We start from the raw sequence: 25,227 nt of genomic DNA on the forward strand, positions 1-25,227 counted from the left end.
TGACAAATACAGACGGCTGAGCGCAACACTCCCGCGCACTCCGAGCCGCGAGAAGGCACTGAAGCACCTGAAGGTGAGGCGCTATCTCCGGGCGAACAACGGCTGCACGCTCTCTGATTGGCTGTTCTCCAGCCGATGAGGGCGGGCTGAGTGCCAGCGTAATTTCTCGTTGGCTATACCTTGGCGGACGAAGACCAATAGAAATAAAGCAAGGTTACCATGTGACCAGCGACGGCGTCCGTTGAGCCGCGTGGAAAAGAAAGGCGGTCACGTGGCGCGGGGAGGTGTGAGGAGTGCGCCGGCTTCTCATTGGTCGGCTCGCTGAGGTGCTGGCCAATCCCGCTGCGCGCGCGGGGCGGGGCGGGCGGTTGCTCCTCTCTGAGGTAACGGCACCTCAGAACTGTTGGGGCGGTGCGGGGGGAGAGAGTGGGCGGCGGTGGTCAGCGCTGTCAGCCGCGGCCTGCGGGCGGCATGGAGGTGAGGGGCAGCCCGCTGGGCTGGGGAGCGGCTGAGGGGGCTGCGAGGCGGGGTGGAGCGGTTGGGATGCGGAAATGTTGGTGTCAGAACGTCATCGAGCGGTTGAGGCTGCCGGTCACCGGGCGGAGCTGCGGCCCTGTGCCTCTGTCAGGAGAGTTCCCTGAAATTCCGTGTGGGAAAAAGGGGCTGTGTGTGGAGGCAGTGTGTCATGGCCGGCTGAGGCTCCTTGTGCTGGTGTGTTTACTTATTGTTTGTTGTTTTGAGATGAAAAGCCATACAACTGCACAACCAAAGGAGAAAATATGGCATAATTTGTATACAAAACAGCTGTTCTTCACCCTAATTTGCTGTGTGTGCTTGTAATGTGTGTCTGAGGATACCAGTATAAGTGCTGTGTAACCAAATGGGGAGATTGTCCTGTGGGCCACGTTGTCATCCTGTGGAGCTACAGATGGATGGCTGCTAGAGAGGAGTGCTTGTTCAGAATGGCTTCAGGACGTCAGTGCTGTGAAAGTTGGGCTCTTTCTGAATTTTATAAGGATTTCAGAAGTGGAAAAGGCGATGAAGGAGAACTACGAGGAGCTGAGGGAACTGGGGCTGTTTGGTCTGGAGAAAAGGCTGAGGGGAGAACGTACTGCTCTCCACAACTGCCTGGAAGGCTGCAGTGTGGTGGGTGTTGGGCTTTTGAAGGATCAGGAGGAGTTGGATCATAGAATACAATCATAGGTTCATCTGAATTGGAAAAAATGCTTAAAGGCCATCTGGTCCAGCTCCTGTGCAGTGAGCTGGGACACCCACAGCTCCATCAGTGCTCAGACTCCATCCAGCCTGACCCTGAGTGTCTCCAGGGATGGGTTGTCCACTGCCTTTCTATGCTAGAGCCTCACCACCCTTACCATAAAAACCTTTTTCCTTATATCCAATGTAAATTTCCCCTCTTTTAGTTTGAAACCATTTCCCCTTGTCCTGTCACAACTGACGCTGCTAGGGAGTCTGTCCCCTCCTTTCCCATAGCTCCCCTTTAGATACTGACAGGCCACTCAGCTCCCCCTAGAGCCTTCTCTGGGCTGCACAGCCCCAGCGCTCTGCCTGTCCTCACAGGGAGGTGTTCCATCCCTTGGTCTGGATGAGATACACAGAGACGGTGTCAGGCTGTGCCAGGGGATATTTAGGTTGGGTGTCAGGTTAGGTTGAGTGTTAGGAAGGATTTCTTCATGGAGTGGGTGGTCCTGCACTGAAGGGGCTGCCCAGGGAGGAGGTGGAGTCCCCAGCCCTGGTGCTGTTTGGGGTTGATGGGTCAGGAAGATCGTTGGACTTGGTGAAGTTGAAAGCTCTTTCCTACTTAAGTGACTGTAGGTGCTACAGTTATGTTTTAAATATCACAAAAGTAGTATCACTGCTTTATTTCTCTGCTGTGTTTTTTTAGCTAGTCGATTTTATTTTAACTTTAATTCTGTTGTGTGCCTCAGCATTCTGAAGAGGGGAAGAAAAACCTGAATTCTTGCTTTGTTTTCATTGCCTTTTCCCACTGGGCAACTACTTCTGAGCACATCCAGGTAGATGATGGGGAGAAGGGTGTTTCTTAGGGGGAAGAATCCACAGGTAAATTAGTGTTAAATAAGTTACTTATACCAATAAGGTCTACAGTTCTCAGGTTTATGTATAATTATGTACTTCTACCATTTTTTCTACCTGATCTTTTGTAGCCTAAAGTTGTGTGCAGAGGAGGCAGCTGCTGCTGGAGCAGTGCAGAGGCTGGCAGCAGGCTGGCGGATGTGTTCAGCAGTGTGATGGCAGAGTCCGGCTCACATGGCTGCTACAAACCACAGGTCCAGTTGGTTATAAATGAAATTTGTGTATCTTTGTAGGTGTTTGGGGTGTTTGTAAGCAAGATGGTCAAAAGGATTTCTAATTTTGTTGCTTATAATGTATAAATCAAATGCTGTAACTTATATAAGCGTATACTTACAAACTTATAAGTGTAAGGTTCATCAGAAAAGACTGGAACTTAAATATAGTCACAATAAAGGCTGTTCACCTGTTGTGTATTTCACCTTTTGTTGTCTCGCTTCTGTTGTAATTTTTTGCCCAATGCCATCTGCTGTGTTGTGATTGATTTTGAAATTTTCTGTCATCACTGCTGTACTCAGAATTTCAAGAGAACTCCCCCACGAGGGAGATTTTAATTGGAGGAGTGATTCAGAATGATGCAGGACCTTCTCCTCATCTTTCCCTCTCTCTGGTAACCTCTGTAGTGCAGGAATTTAAGATAAGCCTTCTGCTTTGTTCATTTTGTGCTTTCTCTCAGTCCAGTGACTGAACATCACAGCAGAAAGGGGGCTGACAGTAATGGAAAGAAGGAGAGAGTAGATGAGTCCACTCTGAGCTTTTCATATTTATGAGGAAGAGTGACAGAAGACAGATGTTTATGTAGAAAGCTGATAAATAGGTGAAAAGGGAGCATGAGCAAACATGGGGGGAGGAGAAATTAGGACTTCAGCTGCAGATGTGCTAAATTTAGCTGAATACATCATGAAAGTGTTAACTGTTGGCATACTGAAACATGGAAGTAACTAGGGCCAGCAGAGGGAAACGGGTTTAAAGTGAAGGGAGGTGTGTGGAGAAATTGTAGTCGTTGAAGTTATCTGTACTGAGCTGACCTGGGAAAAGAGTAATGTGAAGAATGTAACAGTTGGAGGTGCCTATGGGAAGAGCAAGAATAGTGAAAAATTGGGGGAAATTAAGGGACACGGCAGCAAAACCAAGAGGTTATGACTGAGAGTTGAGTTTAAAATAAGAACACCCACAAAAAAAGTGAGGAGGGAGGGAGGGGATTAGAATCTATTAAAGAAGTATTTAAAGACTCAGCGTGGAGTGCTGCATATTTGAGAGATGAAGGAAAACGTGATGATGAGGAAGATAGTGTTTCAGTGTGTTTTGTTCTTCTGTTTGTATAAACATTTGTAGCAAAGTGAGAAAGAAATTACTATTTTTAGGAAAACTGAGCCAGAGGAGCTTTGGTCTCCCAACATGTGTTCTTGGGGCACAGAGGTATTGTCCAAACATTCCTGTAAAGCAGCTGAGCAGGAGCTGCTTAGTCTGACAGTAGTAAACGCTGTGATAGTGAAAAACATTAAATCTTTTCATTTTGCATTTCATAGTTGTAGCTTTTTGCAGAGGTAGAAGTCTGAAATAAAAACCCTTTCTCAGTGCCTTCAGGAATACACCCTGAGTAGTCAACAGGAGAAGTTCCCTGTGGCACTATGCCCAAAAGTACGTGGTGTGCTTGTTTCTGGTGAGCTGGTTGCTCCACGGGTAAAGTAATTTATAACCTTGCAGAACGAGGAAATGATAATTTAATTCAATATTAGAATTTATATTATTTCATATTGAAATCAATGTTTTTATTGTTTATAAAATGCAGATTGAAGAAAATGTGGACCCACCTCAGACCTACAGTTCTTCCCTCTCAACACCGGAATACTCTGCACCTGTGGACTCTTCCCTTTTGTACACACCATGGTCTGTGTGTGGAGATGACAATAAGCAGCCCGCTGCTCCTCAGATGAATGTGAAATCCAGGTAGTCAGTTTTGACTGGGTGATCATTCACATTGAAGGATTAGGGGATTTTTTTGTTTGTTTAACTTAATGAACTGTTTTAAATGAACTAACCAGAATGCTGTTTGTTTTCAGAATTCAAACTGAAAGGAATGATTATGGCAGTGAAGCAGATTTATATGAGCTTGTGTCTAACATCTTGGAAGAACAGGATAAATCACAGCCATATTGTGCTGAGGGGTGAGTATATTGTGATGCAAGCACTACTGGTATTCTTATTGCTGACAAAAATTGCCCTCGCTGATCTCAGTGTGTGTTCTCTTATTTACCTTCACATCTCCTGTTAGCGAGCCCTCCTCCTCTGCAGTTTCCTTTCTTCCACTTTAATCTGGTAATGTTTTACTTGTGACAGTACCTTGGTAGCTTTTGGTTTTCCGGTATTTACAGAACTTTTTTATTGGAAGTTTTTAAATAAACCCATAAGCAGTGTGAAAGGGCCATATTCAAGTAGGTCTTCTTCAGTATAGGTCTTGGCCTATTTTTTTTATCATGATTGAGTTCAGACTTCAGGTTTCTTTCGTAATTTCAGTTCACAGAAGGAATGCATGAAAGAGGAAATAGTGTTCCTTTGCACTCTCCTGAATTAGCGTGAGGGAAGATTTTTATGAAGAATGAGTATTCCTTGATGTTTGTGCTGCCTAAGCAGTACTTGCAGATCAAAATGTCAAATCTATTACACCTATATTCTAGTGCTGGAATAAACCATTTGATAGTTGTAATAACCGGACACAGAGTGATTCAGATCCTGAATCCCCAAGGCAGTTCACTGTCTTTTGCCTGAATCTGACTATTCTAGCTCTCACAGATAAGAAAAGGAGCCCAGTTCTTGTGGTTCACAAGCCACTCACCCTTTCTCTTCCCCAGACAGTTCTGGTTTTTGTTATGTGTGCTGGCTAACGTGGCCAAAGTGAGTCTCTAAAGAGAGTCAGTCTTGATCAAAAGATGTACTTACTAATTCCTTTACTTTATGTAGTTTAGATTTGACAGTGCTGAAAACAGAAATCCAATCTGGACTGCAGTGCATTCCAGCTAAGGTTCCACTTTTTCACTTGGTCTGTTTATGTAGTGATTATTCTATTGCTAATCCATGATAATTAGTAGAAGGAAAGGACATGCGTGTTTTAAGCGAGTTGATTTAATAAATGCAGGAAGCAATGTAAGCTAGTGTAAAATGCAGGTGATTCTGAAGCAATAAGCAATGTGATGCACAGAAGCATTTTGCGTAGGGAACTTGGATGTGGCTGTGAAGGGTTATGGGGAGTTTAAGTTGTGATGGTCTTAACCTTCTGCTCTATCACAAATACGGAGGTGATGGTAAATCCTTTGGTAGGACTGAGTGAACGTCATTTGGCACGTACACATCACCTGCAGCTTAGAGGCATTGTATGTGTATCAGTTGGTTTAGGCAAACCAGAATCAACTTTCTAGTCAAGTTATAGGAAGATAACAGATAGAGATAGGAAGATAAACAGGTGATAATAGTAGATAATGTTTAGAGTAGGTGATTCTTTCCACAGTGAAGAGAAATGGTTGGGGGTGAATTGGGTTTTAAAACTTCATTCCCCATTTGGGAATGGAAGAAGAGCACTGCAGACAGAATCTAACTGTGTATTTCTTGTTTTTGTCAAGGAGTTGCTCTCCCAACTTAAAGTCGGTATGGCCCATGAATGCTATGAGAATCACAGACCACCACAACCTGTTGTCAGAAACTAAAAGACCAGTTGCTGCAGCTGTTTCCCAGCAGAGTTTTTATAGTAGTGAATCAACATCTGCTGCTGAAAAACAGTACTTGCAAAGTGGTAATCTTGCACCACAGCAAAAAGTAGAGGAATGTTATCATGGATTTCCTGCTACAGACCTCGAGGAGCAATGTTTGTGCTCTTCTAGGAATGATCATGCCAACTGTTGCAGCATGCAGGCTAATGAAAATATTAAGACAACACCTATGTGTCAGAACTATCCATGCGTGAAAAACACCTTTGCACCTCCAGCTGGTTATTTAGAAGTAATCAAAGACTCAGGAGCTGATGCTTACTCCTACAGAAGAGAGAATGCATGTCCCAAAGGAGCAGATGCACAGCTGCACCAAAAGCAGGCAGAAACGCTCTCACAGTTTCACAGATGCAATGAAAATGCTGATTATGGTAGATATGCTGAATATTCTTATTTTACCAAAGCAAAGCCTACCAAGAGCATCAATTGTAGCTTCCAGGAAAGTAAAAAATTAGTAAGTGAAATGACTGAGGCATCATCTCTGGATGTAGAACCCTATACTAAATTATTTCAATTCAAATCAGGTAGTCAGAGAAAAATAGAAACAATTCCAGATCAGCAAAACTTTACATTCACCAAGGCTGCAGGACTCCTATCAGAAAAGCAGTTTGCAAATGAGCCTCCGTTCTGCAGTGACCTGGGGCAAAAATATGAATATGGACTAAATTCTCTTACAGCTTGTCCAGGGAATAGTGACTGTGCAAATGGTGTGGATAAGCCACAGTTTTCCAAGTCTGATCTTCAGAATCCCGAGTACTGTAAACCACTTCCATTATTACCAAACTCAGCAAACTTGTCAGCAGGTGCCAATGTAAAGCAGGCTTGGATGAACTTTCAAACTAAACCCACTGTCCAACCTCAGAGTCCAAGTATGGTGAAAATGAATAATCATTTATCTAATTTACAAAAAAAATGCCAGTCATCCTAATGATTTCTTACAGTTATCATCTTCAAACGTCCCTTTAAATAGTAATTTGCCTCACAAGAACTGTCAAGATAATTCTTTGTTTTTTTCGAGTCTTGATTTTGGTTATAATGCTTCAGAACGAGCTCAGTCAACTGCTCTTATGGAAGCACTGGCTAAGACTGGAGAAGAAAACCTCATTGAGTATTTAAGTGACAAGAAATTAATGCAACCAGATAGAGGCTGCTCAGCTCAGCAGTTTGGGACCATTGAAAATCTGAACAAGAACTGTTTCCAGTTGAAACCACAGGGTGGGCATTATGATCTAGAAGGACAAAAACACGCAGACGGGTTGTTGCAGAATGTGTATCAAGATTCAGTGGAGTCTCAGGGTCAGCTCAATCTCAGGCAGGGAAATGGAGGCAATAATGCTGTCAATCACACGACTCATGTACAGGCATCAAGCTTCGCCAACAGCTGCGTGATGGGTGACTGGAAACATAACCATCAGCTTGGTTCAGGTGCAATCCCCTCGAGATCAGCTCGTCCATTTGGCCCTCTGGTTGTCCCTCTGATGGAGTCCTACAACATGTTCTCCAGTGACAGCTTGAATTGCTTCTATCCTTATGTTAATGATCTGATGTGTGACGTACCAGCGCTGGGATATCAAAAGCAAGCTAAAACGCACAGTGGGTCTGCCAGGGAGCTCCGTGTTAAACTAGAAGAGTGTTATGAACAGTGCAGAGCTTTGGAGAAAGAAAGAAAGGAGGTAAAAAATATTTATTAATATTCCATGTCACAAATCTAATCACACTCAAAGGTGAGACCGGTTAGAGAACATGGATAATTCTCACTAGTAAGAGTTGAAATAATGGGACTTGGGAGTGTGCTTCACCATCTGTTTGAGACTGAAAACAGAAGTTTTGTAGGTTGACAGCCTGATTCGGAGCATAGTGAATGTTGTGCTTACACCAAAATTCAGTGATGCTTTCAGCCTCTGCACTGGGGCCTGGGAAAGGTATGTTGTGTGGCTGAAAAATAGTAATTACACTGTAGCGCAAGGAACAGTGTATCTGGAAGCTTTCAAAGCAAATCCATTAATTATTTCAAATTGGGACTAAACTTCAGTCCCTTGAAGAATTAAAATAATGCCCTCTAGTTCTCTCAAAGGGTTCTTCACACCTCCAGTTTGCCTTAGGTTTAAAGCCTAATGTGTATTGGAAGAGGCTCTTTCTTTTTCCCCCAGAAACAAGCTGAAGAAATATAATATTAAAACATGGGAAAAGCTTCAGACAGTTCTGTATGAAGCAGTTTCCATGTTTAAAGCAATTGCCCTTTTTGTTAATTAGCATAAGTGCCTCAGGTTCCCATTGTTAAGTGTAAAATCTGTCTCGATTTCACCAGTTTAGGTGGTATGGAGATTCAGAAATGATCTGGAACCATCATTTTGTGTGAAGGAGCCTTGATCAAATGTTACCAAGGGTAGTGGCAGCTGGCCCTTTGCTGGTAGTCCCTGTGGAAGATATTGTGTCAGTCCAGTGGAAGAAATGTAATAGAGATGTAACATAAATTTTTGCCAGAGCATTTCCTGACAAAAGCCAGTCATTGCTTTCAATAGAGTGGTTAGAGGGAGGTAGGGCTCAACTTGAGAATGGGAGACTGATGTCTGTATGTGGATGTAAAAGACAAAAGAGGAGGAGTTGAGATGTACATGGGAACTGAAGAAAATCACATTTTCTTGTGAAAATTACTCTATTTGTAGCACTTTGAGTAAACTAGTTGTTCATTTGAAATAGGTGATTTTTGTACCAAATGGTTAAATCCCAAGTTGATTAATCCACATTATCTACTTAAAAAATCCAAAACCCTGGGGGAAAAAAACTGTATACCTGAAACTTCTTACTCCTGTAATAAAGCACACCTTGCAACTTATGTTCTGAAGGAGATGTTCTTTCGTTTTTCTGCAGACTGAATCAGCTCTTGCTAAGAGTTACCCAGGGAAAAGCATTTCCAGTAATAACAATGCTCCAGTTCCAAGGCTGACATCAAATTCATCAAGAGTTGATCGCTTAATTGTGGATCAGCTACGTGAACAAGCCAGAGTGAGTTGTAAAAAGATTGTAAAAATCTGTTGAATTTATTACATAGAGTACAGTAGAAGATGTATAAGTTGTCAGGGCAGCTTTTTTCCAGATAGCTTTGTTCTTCAAGGCTATGCAGGAAATATTTCAGCAGTCCCTGCTGGAATCTTTACAGCTCTAGATTCACCCCAGCTCTTAGCAGGGAACCCTGAATATCTCAGGCTCACGTTTATATAGGTACATGCCAGAACAGTGTGTTTTCTAGAACAGAGGTGTGCATGCAATACCAGAAACCAACCATCTAGCCAAACTGTTTGCACAGCTCTAAGATATCCCTGCTTTCTGAGCTGTTCTGTGTTGAGCACCTCTTGTGAACATTTCTCTGCCGAGCAGGAACAATACGGCTTTGCACACACTATATTAGAGGAGGTATTTGTGGGGAAAAAGGAAACAAACATTTATTAATGTTTTTAAGGCATTATGATACATATTTGCGTAACAGAGCTGTATTTGTTAGTGAAGAATGTGTATTTTGTGCAACTTCAGCTTGAACGTCTGCATTGTTAATTTGCTTTTTAAGCCAAACAGCCACAGCCTGTAAGATTTGTGCCTTTTGAGCTGCGTGTGGCTCCGTGGCCAAATGATGGTGCCAGCGTGCAGTATCGTGCTGCTTTGCAAGGCAGCAGCTTGTGCAGAATCCTGCAAGGGAGACCAGAAGGAGGAGGTGAATGCAAGCAGAGCTGATCTGTCCTGCCACAGATAGTGGTGGGCTTACATCTGTGTCTGGGAGGCCAAAGCCAGGCTGCCTGTGCTGCAGAAGGAAGAGAGAGATGGGCTGAACAGCAGAGCTGCTGGAGCCTGTCCCTGCAGGAGGATGAAAGGCAGAGTCAGCTGTTCTGAAAGATGCTGGTTCTTGGAGGAACCAGTACAGCAGACAGAGCTCAGCTCCCAAAGCAGCAGTGCTAAGGCTCAGTCTTTCTTACCAGTCTCATACAGGTGAAATAAACCATGGAGCCATGTTGGCTTACTGCCTGCTGGGATCAGTCTTCTGCAGCTGCCTGCTTTTGTTCCTACAGCTGAGTAGAGAGTGTAGTGAAAATGTATCGATAGGCTGAAGTCTTAGTGTACCATTTTCAAATTACTTTTTCATGAACTTTGAAGGAACAGTGTAAGGGAATTGCCTCTTTAATTTGAGATAGCATGCCTGTCCTCATCTTTAAGACTGTGCTTAAATGAGGTCTTAATCTTGTCTAGCTATTTGAGGAACCAAACTTCAGAATAAAGAACCTCAAATGCCTATTGGACAGCAACTGAAAAGTAGTGTCAAGGATGCTCAAAAGCACAGTAGGCAGTTGAACCTGGATTGTAGCATCAAAAAGTGCAGTGACAGCCAAGGAGAAAAACTAGTACAAAGACTCAAGTGAAAGCTGAACTGGCTGGATGTGGGATTAACTCTTGGTAGTACAGAGCATCTAGTTGAAACCCTCTTGGTGCTCACAGACATTTTTTCATTTCTCATTTGAAACTCCCAGTTACAGTTGCTTTTATTCCCAGAACAAAATGTAGCTGAAGAAGAGACAATAGCTTCCTTCACTGTGCCAGTCAGTAGCTATTAAAAGCACTTATACTAAGATCTACCCTGTGCAGACTCTCATCTCCTTTGTGTCTGGTAAATCTCCAGCTCCTTTGTAACTGGAGAATGCCACTGCGGAATGTGCTGAGGCTGGATGTTCAGTCTCACCTGTTAAAGTTTTCATAAGTAAAACAGAATAGTCCCTGATGGACACACAACACTGTATGATAAACAGTCATCAGAGCTGGACCTGAGACTTCAGTCCTTATTCACTGGTTTGTTCTCCCCCTGGACTGTAGGGGAAGCTGCTGGCTTCCTGCTGTTCCTGCTGAGTGGTCTGAGTGACTGAGCAAGCCCTGTGGCAGTCAAGGGAGGAGGTAGGAAGTTGAGCATTTGAGCCTTTAGTGGTTCTCCTTGGGTTCCAGGGCAGCCCAGCTTTGACTGTTGTGGATTTTGATTTTACATACCCGTTAGTTTTCCCAGGCTTATTGTAAAGAATGCAGGCATTTGACTTGCTGCAGTGGGTCCCATTAGGTGTGGTCATGGTACCTGAAAATCAGATCTTGGAGAACCTAACTTCTTCTGTGGGTCTGGATGTCACTGTAGCACCTAATTTAATACAAAAATGGACTTTAAGGATTATCTAACAGCTTTTGGCAGTCTAAGCTGCTCTCCCATGCTGATGTTGGCTTTGTACTGGCACAAGGAAATCATCTGGGTGAAAACTGGGCAGACTCTGTGGGATTTGTTCTCACCTAGGTAGTTGCAGCAGTGCTGATGGAAAGTAAGCAACAGTAATTTTGGTGTAGAATGTTGTCAGGGAAACCATCTCCTGTTATGGAGTTATCCCAGAGTTGTAATATCCATTATTAACAGGTAAGCTGGGTGTCCTGGTGTTATTATTGTGCATTTTGTTATTCTGTACACACTCAGGTACTTAAAGCTTTGTTTTTGGAGAAGGAATTCCAGGTAAGAATTTTGAGTACTTCACCTATAACTTTATGAACAGTTCTCAAAAGAAAATGATGGTTATAGTTAATCCTTTCTTCCTAATCAGCTTGTTTTTCATTGAAGTGTGGATGAGTACAGCTTGAACTCTTGTAATGTGTAAAATGTTTATTAGGTTGTGACTTTACTGGGAAAAATGGAGCGCCTTCGCAGTTCTCCCCTTCACGTCAACATTTCTACTGCTCTGGATAAACATCTGGAGGTAATTCGTGTCGTGCAGACACGTAGAAAATATGAGATTGTAAATGCTTCCCATCGACAGAAGCAAGGAGCTCCCAGATGCCAAGATGATAGAGGTATTACTGTGCTGACATACTTCAGCAAAGTAGCTGAAATTCTACACGTATTGCAAGTGTGTGTTAAAACGTCTGAGAGTTTTGATGCTACAGTTTTATTTTGTTTTACAATAAATTATAACCAGAAATTATTTTTCAGCTCTGAGAGAAGCAGACCATCTTTTCTAGGTGATGAGACAAGTTAAATCAGTTTTGATTGCATTTATTCAGTTAATTTTGTCATGCAGCTTGTCATTGGAGTTGTTGCCTCATTCTCTCTGTCCCTTGTAATACTGTACTCATCACCTCTGGAGCTCTGTCTGTATTTCTATATTTAACTTCTGTAGTCTCTTAATGTTGAACCTGCGAAGAGGGACGAGTGTGTCCTTGAGTTATGAATACACTTACTTTTTAAGCATTTCTATTGAAGACTGACCAAAAAAAAAAGCCCCACGTAATGTTTTGGATGGATATGCAAAGATGTACTGTTCAGAATGGTTTTATCCTTAGTGGTATCCAAAATATGCAGAATGTCCAGCTTAATCTCTCAGTAGTGCACAGGCAGAAGGGAAGGTTCTTTTCTCTCTTTGTTCCCCAGATGTGAGTCAGAATAAAGCCCTGCCACCTGTGATGCTCTGCTCCATGGCTTTGTGTTGGAAGCTTTGTTACAATTCTGACACTGTTCCGTTCGTTTCCTGCCTCTCTTCCCAAAACTGAGTGAGATGGATTATTTTATGCCTTTTGTGTTTCCCATCGTGCAGTTCTACAATTCTCAAGATTACTTCAAAAGATACGCTCTAGCAATTTTCCTTTTCACTTCTTCAGTCCTTTTTGTTTCTCTTTATCTTGAAGGTCGTGTGACATTTTTGGTCTTTAAGCCCATGAAAATAATTGGCATTGGGTCTAGTGCTACACCTTAACCAGGTCAGTGAGCTCTTTGGAACTGAGTAGACAAGAAAACAACTAGCTGTCTTTGAGACCTGTTCCCTGGCCCAGCTCCTTTAGGGAGAGAAGAGAAGGAAGTGGCCTTGCACAACAAGATCTGATAATTGAACCAGACGGGCTGAGCTTTCTGCATCTGCTTCTCCTCCGCCATGCTGGCTGGCTGTGAGATGTGTCAGCCTGTTGTAGTAGCTGGTGAGACATTCAAATATTAGAATACTCAACATAGTAACTACCTTTGCTGTGTGTTTATGAGAGCTTTGAGGAAAATGCCTCAAACTGTGCAACTCCTCTCTATGTCGGAGCATTCTTGTTAGTGTGTGAGTTTTGTTCTGTTTGAGAAAGGGTCTCCCTCAGCTCTACCATGTTCCCATGGCACCTTTATATTCCATGTGATACAATATTGACTGTCTTACAAAGCAGAATGTGACTGTTGTGTCCTGTATTCTAGGGGTCTGATTTAAACAAAACTTGTACTTGAGCCATGGCCTCCTCTACTCCTAGTTGCCTCTCTTTAGTTTGGACACAGATTTGCTGTGTTGGGTAGCAGGTAGATCTGGGCTCCCCCATGTCTGCTGTATTGATGTGCACCGTGAGTCTGAAAAATTCTGCTACTACACACAAGAGTTGGAGAACTGTACGTGAAATCTAGCAGTTGTTTGTAAATAGTTTTGACCAGCTAATGATTGAAGTTCTGCAAGAAATCATGATGATGAGAAAAAGGTATTTCCTGAGTGCCATCTGCCACCTAGAACAATGGTCAGGCCTTTCAGTGCATCATTCAGAGTCATTTGTAACCATACCTCTGTTGCCTTAGATTCAATGTTCAAGATCTCTCAGAATAATCTAGATGTTAGAGATAATCGTTTGAGGACAGAAAAGAGCTCTTTAATGTCTGTAGCTCTTGGGTACTGCATCCAAAGACTTTAAAACAACTCTTCCTTATTCTGGTGAGATTTTTCCCTTCTTACCTGGTAGTGACCCAAATACCAGCTGTGCATTTCTGTGAGCATCACTTGTTTCTTAGCTTCTTCTAGATGGTTGAGGTGGTACCATTTCTATGGGCTATTCTTTCACAGAGCTTGATGTGAAAAGCATAATCTTGAATGCTTAAAAGGTGGCAATTCTATCCTTCTGTTCTGCATTCTGCCCTTGATTTCCCTGGAATTATCCTTACAAATGCTACCTTGAAGAATTCTTTGGGTAGTTAATGTTTGTGTTGGACAAATGGACTTACTCCCTGATTCTTCCTGGTTACCTAAATCAGCTTTCTCTATCACTCCTTCCATCTTTACATCTGCAGTGGTAACTGTAAGAGGAATCAGTGCTCACTGTTTCTGCAGAAGGAAGGAATGAGGTCTTAGAAGGGTTTCACAGAAGTCAGCCACTGAGTGAGAGCCAGATGAGCTGGTGAAGAGGGAAATGATGAGGGGATGAAGTTAGGCCTTGAAATTCTGTCCTTTCCTGAGGTAGCCTTCATATCTCTAGCAGCAGTATGCTTTCACCTAGAATAGTGAACCCAAGGCTGCTGGTTGAAGGTAGGTGCCAGCTTTGTGCAGTAAAAGGAAACTGCAGTCATGCTTACTGAGCCTGAGTGCTTGGGGAAACAGGTCTTAAGTCAGTGTCTTCCACTTCTTCCAGACCCCATGGAAGTGTTTGGCAGGGGAAGCAAGTACACATGCCCTTTCTGTGCAGCCCAACATGCAATGTGGAGTTAACCCAGAACAAAACAAAGTTCTGACTGAAAATTCTGTTGCCTAGAAGAGAGTATTAAATGTTACCTCACAGAGGCTGGAATTGAAATCCAGTAATTATCTACACATTTAGTGATTGCTGTAAGCACTGGCTGTTGAATCAGTGTACCACTGTACCACCTCTGCTTCTCTTTACTTTGAAATGGTGGGTTTTGTCACATTTTTGCAGAACGTGGTCTGTACGCACTAATAAAATGTGCTAAATGAGCTACTCCTTCACCTGTTTTGCCAGAATAATTTCTTAGGCAAGATTGGGATCCAGTTTGTAGATCTGAAGGGCTCGCTGTAAACATCAGCAGTGAGCTCAGGGAGAGTGTGTGTCCATAGAATATTTTCCAACACAGAGGTGACTGTAAGGCTTTATTTGCTCCTGACATTAGATGGGAGCTAAGTAGGATTTTTAACAAGTACCTACATTCCACGTCCCCACCTTCTTGTATTAGGGCCTAAAAACACTTCTTTCTCAGATGGAACTTTTACAACCTTCTAAAGGAAGAGATAAAATCAGACTAAAAAGTGTCTAAAAGATACTGCTTTTTTTCATCAGCAGCACAGTGATTAACTGCGTAACAGAGATTAAAGCTCCTCTCTCCCTTGCAGATGTTTTAGCTCTCGCGTTGGCGATTAATGAGATGAGCACAGTGACACGTCACGTACGTACCAGTCTGTGGTGTGCGCTGCAGGTGACCCTGCCAAAACCTGCAGCTGGACAGCTGCTCACAGCAAAAACTCTTCGGGAGAGGGTACGGCCTGAGGAAAAGCGTATGAAAGTCTGAACAGCTGTGGCAGCCCGGATCAGATGGCAGAAACCACGTGCGAAAGAAAACGTTGCAGTGTGCGTATATGAAGAGGTGATGACGTTAATTCTTTCTAATTATTTGTAAAGTTCAAACTACTGATACTCGTATTTAAAGCTGTATCTCAAGGAGAAGTTGAATTTTCATAAAGGGCTCTCAGTTTCTCCTTAAACTGCTGAAATGACAGGCAGGACTGTAATATTGTGAAGCCTAACTGATGAATGTTAAGTAATCACACTAATTAAACAACGAACACCCAAGGCATTATTTGACGTCTGCAGGTGAGCCTTGGTGTAGAATTCTTCTGTTAAGTTTGTTTAGTTTTGTTTTAGAAAAGGGGTTTTAAAATAACGAGTCTTAAAGACTGTAGTCTACTGTGGTGTCCAGGTGGTATCAAACAAGATTGTGATGTAAAAGTGTTTTCTTTATCAAACCAATACCTGTAACAGGAGGAAGAATGCTAAAAGTACTCAATATTCATGTAAAATTAAATATTTAAAATATTAGTATTTATGAATTTGAGATTTTAGAATCCACGTTTGTGAAAGGAAGTGCACCAGATTCTACTAAATTAAATGATGATAAGATTGCTCTTGCAATTTAGTAAATGTATTCAAATCATTTGGGCATGCCCTCAGGAAAAGAAAGAACCTGTTTTAAAGTACTTAAACATAATCAAAATGTGACATGCACACAGTATTAACCTCTAAAAAAGCTGTACAGCAGCTGAAATGATGAGTATTGTTTTTAATGCCTTCACTTGAAAACTGTGAATGGAGGGTAGGCATCACACTGTTCTGAAACTTGTGTTTTTTTAAAGTTACTCTTTCACTAGTTTGGTTTGTGATTTGATTGTCCTATTTTAGGTATATTAGTTTACATCTGTGTTTTTGACAGCTCTTAATACTTGGTGCGTATCTGCACATCTTATCTCAATCTCTGTACTGAGTATAAATAACTTATTCATTGATAGAAAGCGTTGGTATTATGTGACTTAGGAGATAAGGGGTTTTAACACTTGCAGCATCGCGTTGATAACGTCTGGATTAAGTTTATTCAGTTTTCCTTGCCTAGATGCACTGATATTTGAAACACAGTCTGTGTTCTTCCTACTTGTGGAAATCCTGCTTTTACGAGGTGTAATCACACCACATAAATTGTCATTAGGGATTATGAGAGAAACGCTGAATGAGAATGGAGGAGAAAGTAACCACTTTGATCACTGGTATGGCCAGAAGTACTGCCAGAGTGAATTTATGGGGGCAGGAGGACAAAGCACATTTCATACCACAAGTCACTGCATTAAGATTTGTTAACTAGGACATGTTGGTGTTTAAAAACAAATGGAATTTAGTCTGTCTGATAAGAAATAAATTAGCTTTCGTTGAAGAAAATTCATTGTGTTTTTCTTCATGTTTCAGTTCCTAAAGCATTCTCCAGTAACAAGAGCTCATTTTCATTTACTTACTGAAATATGAGGTACAAAGCAGTGGAATACTGATATTAATACAGGAAATGACTAACTTTAGACTACGGCAAAATTGAATCAGTGCAGTGAATCCAAAGTGTATCTTCTTAGTTAAAAGCTCTGTGCTGTCATAGAGAGCTCATGCAATGATTTCAGTACCTGCAGTAGAAATCTTAGGAGTGTGCCTGGAGTCTCCCTTGGTCTCAATGCCAGGACAAGGAGAGTGAAGTAACATTTGCTATCAGGCACTTCCTACCAGAGACCCATGGGTCTGTACTCCTGAAAGTTATCTGCCATCAGCGCTCAGCTCTCTGCACCAACAGCAAGATTTATTAGCATTCGCTAACAGCTCTGTGGCTTCAAGGAAGACCTGTGACATCGTGAGCCAGGAAGCATTAACTGTGCTGAAACAGGCTGAGGGCCAGGAGCGAGCTTACGTTCTTCAATACTGTTGATTCATGCGGTTGTGCTCATATGCAGGACTTCACTATGCTTTGTGTTTCTGGTCCCAAAAGCCTGGGGCAGCACCACTCTGGTACCGCTCTACAGGGCCATGGGAAGAGGTGTGAATGAGAGGAACAGCACCGGCTCAGCCCTCTGAAATACTGCTGCTGGGTAAGAGAAAGGGAGGGCATGGGAATGGCATGGAGCCCGAGGACAGGCCCCGTGGCTGTCGCTGCCATCACAGACACAGAGAGGAACCCGGCTTCTTGGCCAGCCAGCTTTATTGTTCAAGTCCAAAGATAAAGCAGATACTCACACTTGTAAAAATAGTTAAATAGGATGCGTTACCCCTGAATCAGACTGGTGCTGAAAGTGGGCAATAGGGGCAGTTACCACCACCAGGCCAGGAGCTGCCTGCTGCCAAAAGCCAGCCTTGCACATGAACGCAGTGGCCAGAACATGAAGCAGCACAGGGATGAGGTGCAGCAGTTTCCCCGTGCCCCTGGAAGCACCGCTGGTCCTTCCTCCACACACAGAGGGGAGTTTAGGTGATGCTGCCACAAAGAAGGCTGGAAATGGCAGCTAAAGAGCCCTTGTGGGGTAAGAGAAGCCTTCAGCCCCTCCACACAGCTCCTAAGTGGGGCTGGGCCAAATGGGAGCAACTGCTCATAAAGCCAGAGCATCCAAACTGGTCACAGCCTGCATTAAAGCATTTGCTCTGGCAACTACTGTAGAAATGGATGTAGAAGTGGATGTTCACCCACTCAGAACATCACGGAGCACCATTTGCCAGCCACCAGCATTAAGTTCAGAACAGCATAAGGGCCTGACCAATCTGCTCCTGCTCTAGCTGACGCTCAAATCACTGTGCATTTCCCTTACCAAGAGTCTGTGGGTAAAGCGGTCTCATAGCTGGAGCTCATATATTTTTCATATGATTTCCTTTCTCTTGCTGCAGAACAGCACTTGCCCTTGCTGAGGGCAGAGCCAAACCCTGCTCTTTCAGCCAGAATGAAAACATAGCGTTGTTCGTGGCAGCACAAATAAATGTATTTGCAAATACATTTTTCAAGGCTAGTGTAAATTCACATTCACCCTGTAGCAGCAAGTCCGTAACTGCATGTCAGAAAGGGGCTTTGCACTGTTCTCAAGTTGTAACATGCTGTTGCTGCAGTCCATGGATACAGCCCGTTCAGAAGCCCTTTCCTACATCTTGCTTTGCTTTAAGTAGTTAGAAGTAAAACTGATCAAACTGAAACACAAAACATTATCACTTCACTGTTCTTTGGTACAACACTGGCCACAAGAATGACTGGGACATTTGACACCACAAGCACATGGCAAAACTTGAGTTTAAGAGGTGCTTGAAATTTCTTTTTTGCTACGTAAAATAAAGGAAATGCTTCCAAAGAACCGGTCACCAGCCACGTGCCCAGAATTTCTGCTGCTTTTTAAACACACACCACATTCATAACTGATTGTATCCCCCTAAGGTCCAACTAGCAAACCCCAGCTATCGCTTCCGCTCTCCTTTTTGTGTCCTTTTTTTCTCCTTCTCCTTCCGCTCCTGCTTGGCTAACTTGTCCTTCTCTCGCTGGAGTTTGTCTTGCTCCTTCTTCTTCTGGAACTCATCTCGCAGCAGCTCCCGCTCCAGCTTTCTGGCATTCAGGACATCCTCCACGTTGGTGTTTCGGAACAGCGCTGGTTGTGAGCTAAGGGCAGACAACATGCTCTGAACACACAGCTCCCTCTTTTCAGTAGTGCTTTGGGGCCATACGCTGACTATAGGATCAGCCACAACCCACCCACAACAGATCTCAGCTGCTCATTTCTCTCCCAGCTCTGCAGGGAGAGAAATCCCTCAGCCACCAGCTCTACAAAAGGTGATACACAAAGACAAGGAACATTCCTGACTCCCCTCTCTGCTTTCTCACCAAGCAGGTAAACAATCTGGAAGTAAAATGAGGAAGGTAGAAAGGAAAAGGAACCTCTGCTTGTGCTGTGATAAAACCTGCTTCCACCTGAGACCTGCCAGCTGCAGAGCTGCAGGAATGTCCAAATAACACCAACAAAAACATGAGGTCTTTGGATCAGCAACCACACCCTTAGGTGTACCACAGTAGTCTTTTTTTCAACGTCACTTATAATGATTCCTGACATGATTTGCCTCTCTGGACACCACTCAGAATTAAACTGCTGCTTGGGAGAATTATCTGTATCACTAACATTATGTGAAGCTTCAGAGAGGACAGGAGAGTAAAGGAAGGAATAAAGGAGAGAAAAGGAAAGGATCAGTCTTAGAAAGAATGGGAAATTCACAGCAGATGCTGCCACCCTCCCAAAAACCCCAACTCAGAGAATCCAAAGGATACATTTTTCTGATCCAATATTTACTGCTGTCGCAGTGGAGCTGTCCTGTTCATCATCACCAGTGAAAGAATTAAGGAACTGCGGACACTGCTTGTGGATCCGTGCTCCTATAGTCACACTCAGATCAAAACGTGTCAGATAACAATTCTACCAGGCCAGGAGGAAGAAGCTAAAGACTAACGCTGATGATTGAGAACAAGATAAGCATAAAACCCAATGTTTAACCCCCTAAGCTGTGACCTCCCATGCTTTTTGCCATGGAAGCCCTTCTCTGGGAAAAAGATGGACAAGTTTCTCCAATTCCTCCCCCAGACGCTGCAAAGCCAGGAAGGCGATTTTAAACAAACAGGAAAAGGATATTCCTCTTCATCCGTCACGTTGGCATACTGGGCCAGGAGGGCCGCCTTCCTCTGCTTCTCCTCCTGAGAAATCTCCTTTGGCTTCACGGTGATCCTGGCCTGCTTCTCCATCATGCTGGCGATCGCCTGGACCTCATCTGCCACAAACAGAGTGGGAGCATCAGTCAGCACCCTGCTGGCAGCTGCCACACTGGGTTTCCACATGGCTTTGCTTTTGTGCTCCATTTAAAAGCTGGAAGATACCCTTCAGGTTTCGCATTTCAAACACTACAGTTTGCTACCAAGAGCGAACACCCCGCATGTGTTTTCTAGAAATTACAAGTGGGTACTGACTCAGAATCACAGAACACCTTAGGTTGGAAAGGAACCTTAAAGATCAAGCTCCAACACCGCTGCTGTGGGACTTCACTTGGGATGGATCCTCCTGTGGAGTCACATTTCTAACAACCTAGAAGGACATACTGCTCTCATCTTTCTGTGCCAAATAAGAAAAAACCCCTAATTTACTGTGCAAAGCCAATGGTAGGAGCCAGAGGGATCCAGCAGCCTCTTCAGCAATTCCCATCTCTTGGCTACAAAAAGGGGGTTATTTTTTAACACATGGAGTAGCACATTTTCCTGTCCTCAGCCCAAGGCAAAGGCAGGCCAAGGACAGCCTGCTTCCATGAATTTTCAGGCAAAGACACTCAAAAGCTGTGTGCTTTAACTCTGAGATTTGGTCAACAGAAGCACAATGTAAATGCGGGGTTCACAATAGGAGCCCAATGGGGACAACTATTTCCAGCACAACATCGGGCAGTGACAGCGTTCTGTTTGCACCAGAACCAACAAGAAACTGCAAAGCAAACAAAAAAGGCCTTTAGCCAAATGGGACATTACATCGTGACAACACGGCCCTGCAGCTGGAAGATCACTGAGCCATGCACTACACTTAAACCTGCACATCTCTCAGTGTGGGATTTTGTTTTGCTCCAGAGGGGAAAAAAATAAACCCCAAAAAACAAGAACTTATTTCCTCTGCAGGATTATGAGCCCAAAGAGCAGCAGATTGCTAGTGGCAGCCCCATGCAAAACTACTCGGCCTCTGTTTGTATTTCAAGACAGAACAGTACATAAGCCACAGCAATGAGAAGCAAGTCAGCTCTGCAAACAATGAGCAGCGCTGAGTTTAACTCCTAACAGAGCAAATGCACAGCTCTCATCTCAGCCAAGCCCTGCACAGCACTCATACCACACGGAAAGGCACAGTGAGCAGCAACACTACCTTCTTTTTTCTCTTTGGCGTCAACAATCTGAGATTCAGACCACTTCTCGACTACTTCCCTGCAAACATCGTTTAAGAGATCTTCTTCCTAGTGGGGGGAAAAGAGACTTCTCAGACTTGGAATAGAGTTGGTCTGCTATAAACATGCACAAATCAGACATAAGTACCGGCTGCAGAGGATCAGAACACCCACCAGCAGGCTCAGGTGATTCAGCTTTCACATGAAATCTACCTTTAAAGGCACAGCGGGACTTTTGTTAACCTGGGGCAGCAGCATAATGCGTGCCATGAGATGCACCTACTATTGGCTCAGCTCAGGACTAGAGGCAGCCCTGACTGCTACACAAACAGCACAGCCTTCCTGCTCTCCTTTGGCAGCAGCACTATGCTTAGGGGTCAAATTAGGCAGCAAAGCAATGGTGACCCAACTAGACCTGTTCTACCACCCATGACTTCTGCCTGCCCTGTCTATGCCAAAGGTGAGCTCAGAAGGCTGCAGGTTGCTCCATACCCTCTGCCCAGAAGAGAATTTCTTATGAAGGCGTGCCATAGCCAGGCCTCAGCTGTCTGTCCTCCATCTTACCCTGCCTGGCATGCAACTGGCATCTCAAAGACAGCACACCAAACCCCTGCACAGACCTCCTACCAAACCTCCTGCAGCTAAGCACAAAATAACAGTGAGGTGACAGGAGAACCCACACAGTAGTACCATCACACAATGTGCCAAGCAGAGGCCATGAGCACAGCACAGGGAAGGGGGTCCCTGGGTGAGGAGGGAGACACTATTAGGACAGATGTGCAGAATGCTTGAGGCTGTGGGAGAGAAGGTGCAAAGAGAGATGTGCAAAACAGCAGAAGGATGAAGAGTTTGTGACTCGCATCAATGCCATACACCATGTTAAGATGACCACTTGCTTTTAAGCAGAGTAAACCCAGAGGGCAGGATGATGCTCAACCTGCTAAGATCAAGCATGTAAGCATGGACTCGATGGTCTCCAGAGGTCTCTCCCAACTCCTACAATTCCATGGGTCCTTGGTGGATGGGCTGCCCTGAGCACTGGGAGCACGAGCACACTGGAATCAAGGCTGGGAAAGTGGTCAGCAGCTTTAAGTCCAGCCAGGAAAGAAGGTTGGGAAAGACACACTCCCTACATGCCTGGTTTCAGTATCCAGGAGGAAGAAAATTGGGTAAAGAATGTCAAAGGAACAGTAGTAAGTAGGAAGGAAAATGAACTGCAAGAAGACTGAAAATGATGGCAGACACCTGTACCTGCTAACGAGGACTTGAGCAATAAGAAACAAATCAAGCATTTGAGTACCAGTGTAGCATATCACGAGAGGAGAACACAAAAATGAGACATTCCAGTTGTTCCTGAAACACGATGAAGGAACAATTTCTCAGCCTTGGCACTATGGAGACTTCATATTCTGAAAGGAATAAAGACCATGATGACAGCATGCAAATGGATGTGAATGAAGCAACAGAAAAGAAATACAGTGCAACAGTCGACATAGAAGGAAACAAAGAGGTACTACCACAGCACACAGGGCATTCATTAAGTAACCCTCCTACCTCAGCCCAGTCTGGATAAGGACCTCTAACAGGTAGGGTTATGATGATGAGTGATGGGAGACTCACTTTCCACGTACAAAGCCAAAGAACAGATGCTCCTAACACTGGTGTAGATCAGTTTGCTGTGGATACAATTTTCACCTAATATTCTCTAAAAGAACAAGGAATTTTGTCATTTTAGAGGTTAGTAAACACAAGAAAATATAACTGGAAAATACACAAGAAAAAAGTGACCCAGAGTCTGAGATGAAGAGCAGAACAGAAACAGAACTTGATTTGAAATGGGCGAGTTTGAATAAAGTCGGGGAACTGATGCCAGACAGGGTCAGCACTGAGGAGCCTGGACAGGAGAGCAGAGGCTGCATGAAATTTCTTTTAGTGAAGATGGCAAAGGCAAACAAAAAGAAAACCTGGAATTCATACACAGATCAAAGAGAAAAGGGTCAGAAAGAAGAGCCCCAAATCAGGACAGAAATAATCAGTGTCTACAAATACAGTAAAAGCACACAGAGTAAAGGAACGTCAGAGGGTTCAAGAGGCAAAAAAACATTTTGGAAAAATAGTAGATAATGAAACCGAGTTAGAACTTGTGAATGGAGCACAACTCAGAGTCAGCCCTGTCAGGAGAAAACAGACAGAAGACACAGGACTGCCATGAACGCATACTGCATTAAAAGCAGATGCATATGAAACCCGCACTGGTGACAGCACAGATGGCACCTCAACACTGAAGGGAAAAGAGGAGAGATCAGAACGTAACACAGCCAATGGCAGTGCCAAGATTTGGTGTTTGCTCCTCCCATTAGTCCCAGCACAGGGCTTCACTGACAGAGCTATACTTCTTTTAGAAACGACCGCACTGCTGGTGCTGCAGGGTGGGGATGTGATGGAAGGTAGTGAAGAGATGCTCTGTTTTAGGAAGAATGATTTTTAAATGGTGAGCAGTCACTTAACAAAAGGAATTATAGTTGTAAGAACAAAAATCTGATTGTAATGGCCAAGTCCTGTTGGGTTTTATGCTCCTGCACGGACCATTTGGGAGAAAACCAGTGGCAGCAGCTGAGCAGACTGCTGATGAACACCAGCATGCATTAACTACTCAGCACTTCATACTTCTGAATATTCATTCAGAACCAAAGAAGCATAAAGGTTGGAAAAGCCCTCTCAGATCCGCAGGCCCAACCCCAACCCACCCCCACTGACCACATCCCTCAGTGCCACATCTCCACAGTTCTTGTACACCTCCAGGCACGGTGACTTCCCCACCCCCTGGGCAGCTGTGCCAATGCACCACTGCTCTTTCTGAGAACAATTTTTCCAAATATCCAACCTGCACCTCCCTTGGCACCACTTGAGGCCATCACCACTCGTCCTATCGCTGGTCCCTACAGTAGGTTGTGCAGGAGGGAGTCCAGACAACATCTCCAGAGAAAGAGACTCCACAACCTCACTGTTCCAAAGCTCTCTTACCCTCTGAGTAAATATTTTTTCCCTGTGTCAGTGTAGAAATTCTTGTGTTCCAGTTTCTGCCCGTTGCCCCTTGTTCTATTGCTGCACGTCACCAAAAAGAGTTCACCCCCATCAGCCTGAGTCTCACACTTTAGATATGAATAAGCAGTGATGAAACCCCCTCTCAGCCTTCTCTTCTCCAGACTGCACAGTTCCAGGCCTCTCAGCCTTTCCTCACACAGGAGATGCTCCAGGCCCCTCATCACCTTCATGTCCCTCACGGGACTTTTCTAGAAGATCCCTGTGAATCCTGAACTGAGGAACCGCATCATATTCCTCTCTGCACCACTCTCAGCCTGTGCAGGTCTTGTTGAATGGCAGCACGGCCTCCTGGTGTGTCGGACACTCCTCCCAGCTCTGCACCATCGCCAAACTTGCTAAAGGTGGATTCCATCCCTTCATCCAGGGCGCTGATGGCACACTGAACATAATGGGGCCCAGCACCGACCCGTGGGGAGCACAGCTCAGTGCCGGCCTCCAAGCAGACTCTGCACCATTGACCTCAGCACTGTGAGCTCTGCAGTCAGTCAGTTCCCAACCCATCCCACTGCCCACTGCCCATTACAAGGGCGCTGTAGCAGACGGAGTCTCACGCCTTGCTGACTTCAAGGTGCACAACATCCGCTGCTCTCCCCCCACGCACCCCACCATGGTGACACCTTCGGGACTACCCCTTTGGTCGAGCACGATTTCCCCATGGCGAACCTCCGTGCCTCTCCTTCGGACGCTCTGCAGTTACTTTATACCCTCCTACTGTGGCCCCGTCCCGCACAACACGGGGAACGCGGCCCACCCCCTCACCAGGCAGGCCGCCAGCACCCCGCGCAGCGCCTCCAGCCGCTCCTCCTCGCTCTCCTCCTCCCGCAGCAGCCCCGCGATGTACGCCCCGTACACCGCACGGTCCAACCCCAGCGCCTCGAGCCGGGCCGCCAGCCAAGCCCCGAAACCGCCCGGCCCCGCCGCCTCCACGCAGGGCGCCGCCATCTTGCAGCGCTTCCACCCCTTCCGGTGGCGCACGAGCACAGACCAACTTCCG

The 25,227-nt window shown here is 44.5% G+C and overlaps 2 protein-coding genes across 2 annotated transcripts; one reads left to right on the plus strand and one right to left on the minus strand.

The window, feature by feature from the left end:
* The first annotated feature begins 405 nt into the window (after window positions 1-405).
* MEIOC (meiosis specific with coiled-coil domain) lies at window positions 406-16,598 on the plus strand. The gene is given in 9 exon segments (XM_025144133.3): window positions 406-477; window positions 2,184-2,306; window positions 3,902-4,059; window positions 4,173-4,277; window positions 5,727-6,768; window positions 6,770-7,543; window positions 8,742-8,876; window positions 11,552-11,732; window positions 15,008-16,598. Coding segments are annotated over 9 exon segments (2,700 nt in total). The 5' UTR covers window positions 406-471; the 3' UTR covers window positions 15,184-16,598.
* On the minus strand, window positions 16,242-25,204 carry CCDC43 (coiled-coil domain containing 43). Its single transcript, NM_001007884.2, has 5 exons — window positions 24,993-25,204; window positions 21,110-21,197; window positions 19,847-19,982; window positions 19,489-19,547; window positions 16,242-18,817 (listed from the first exon to the last, which is right to left on the minus strand). Exons 1-5 carry the CDS (start codon window positions 25,173-25,175, stop codon window positions 18,630-18,632), a joined length of 654 nt encoding a protein of 217 aa, NP_001007885.1. The 5' UTR covers window positions 25,176-25,204; the 3' UTR covers window positions 16,242-18,629.
* Between the last annotated feature and the right edge of the window lie 23 nt (window positions 25,205-25,227).

This window comes from Gallus gallus, chromosome 27, assembly GCF_016699485.2.
Source record: "Gallus gallus isolate bGalGal1 chromosome 27, bGalGal1.mat.broiler.GRCg7b, whole genome shotgun sequence".
NCBI lineage: Eukaryota > Metazoa > Chordata > Aves > Galliformes > Phasianidae > Gallus > Gallus gallus.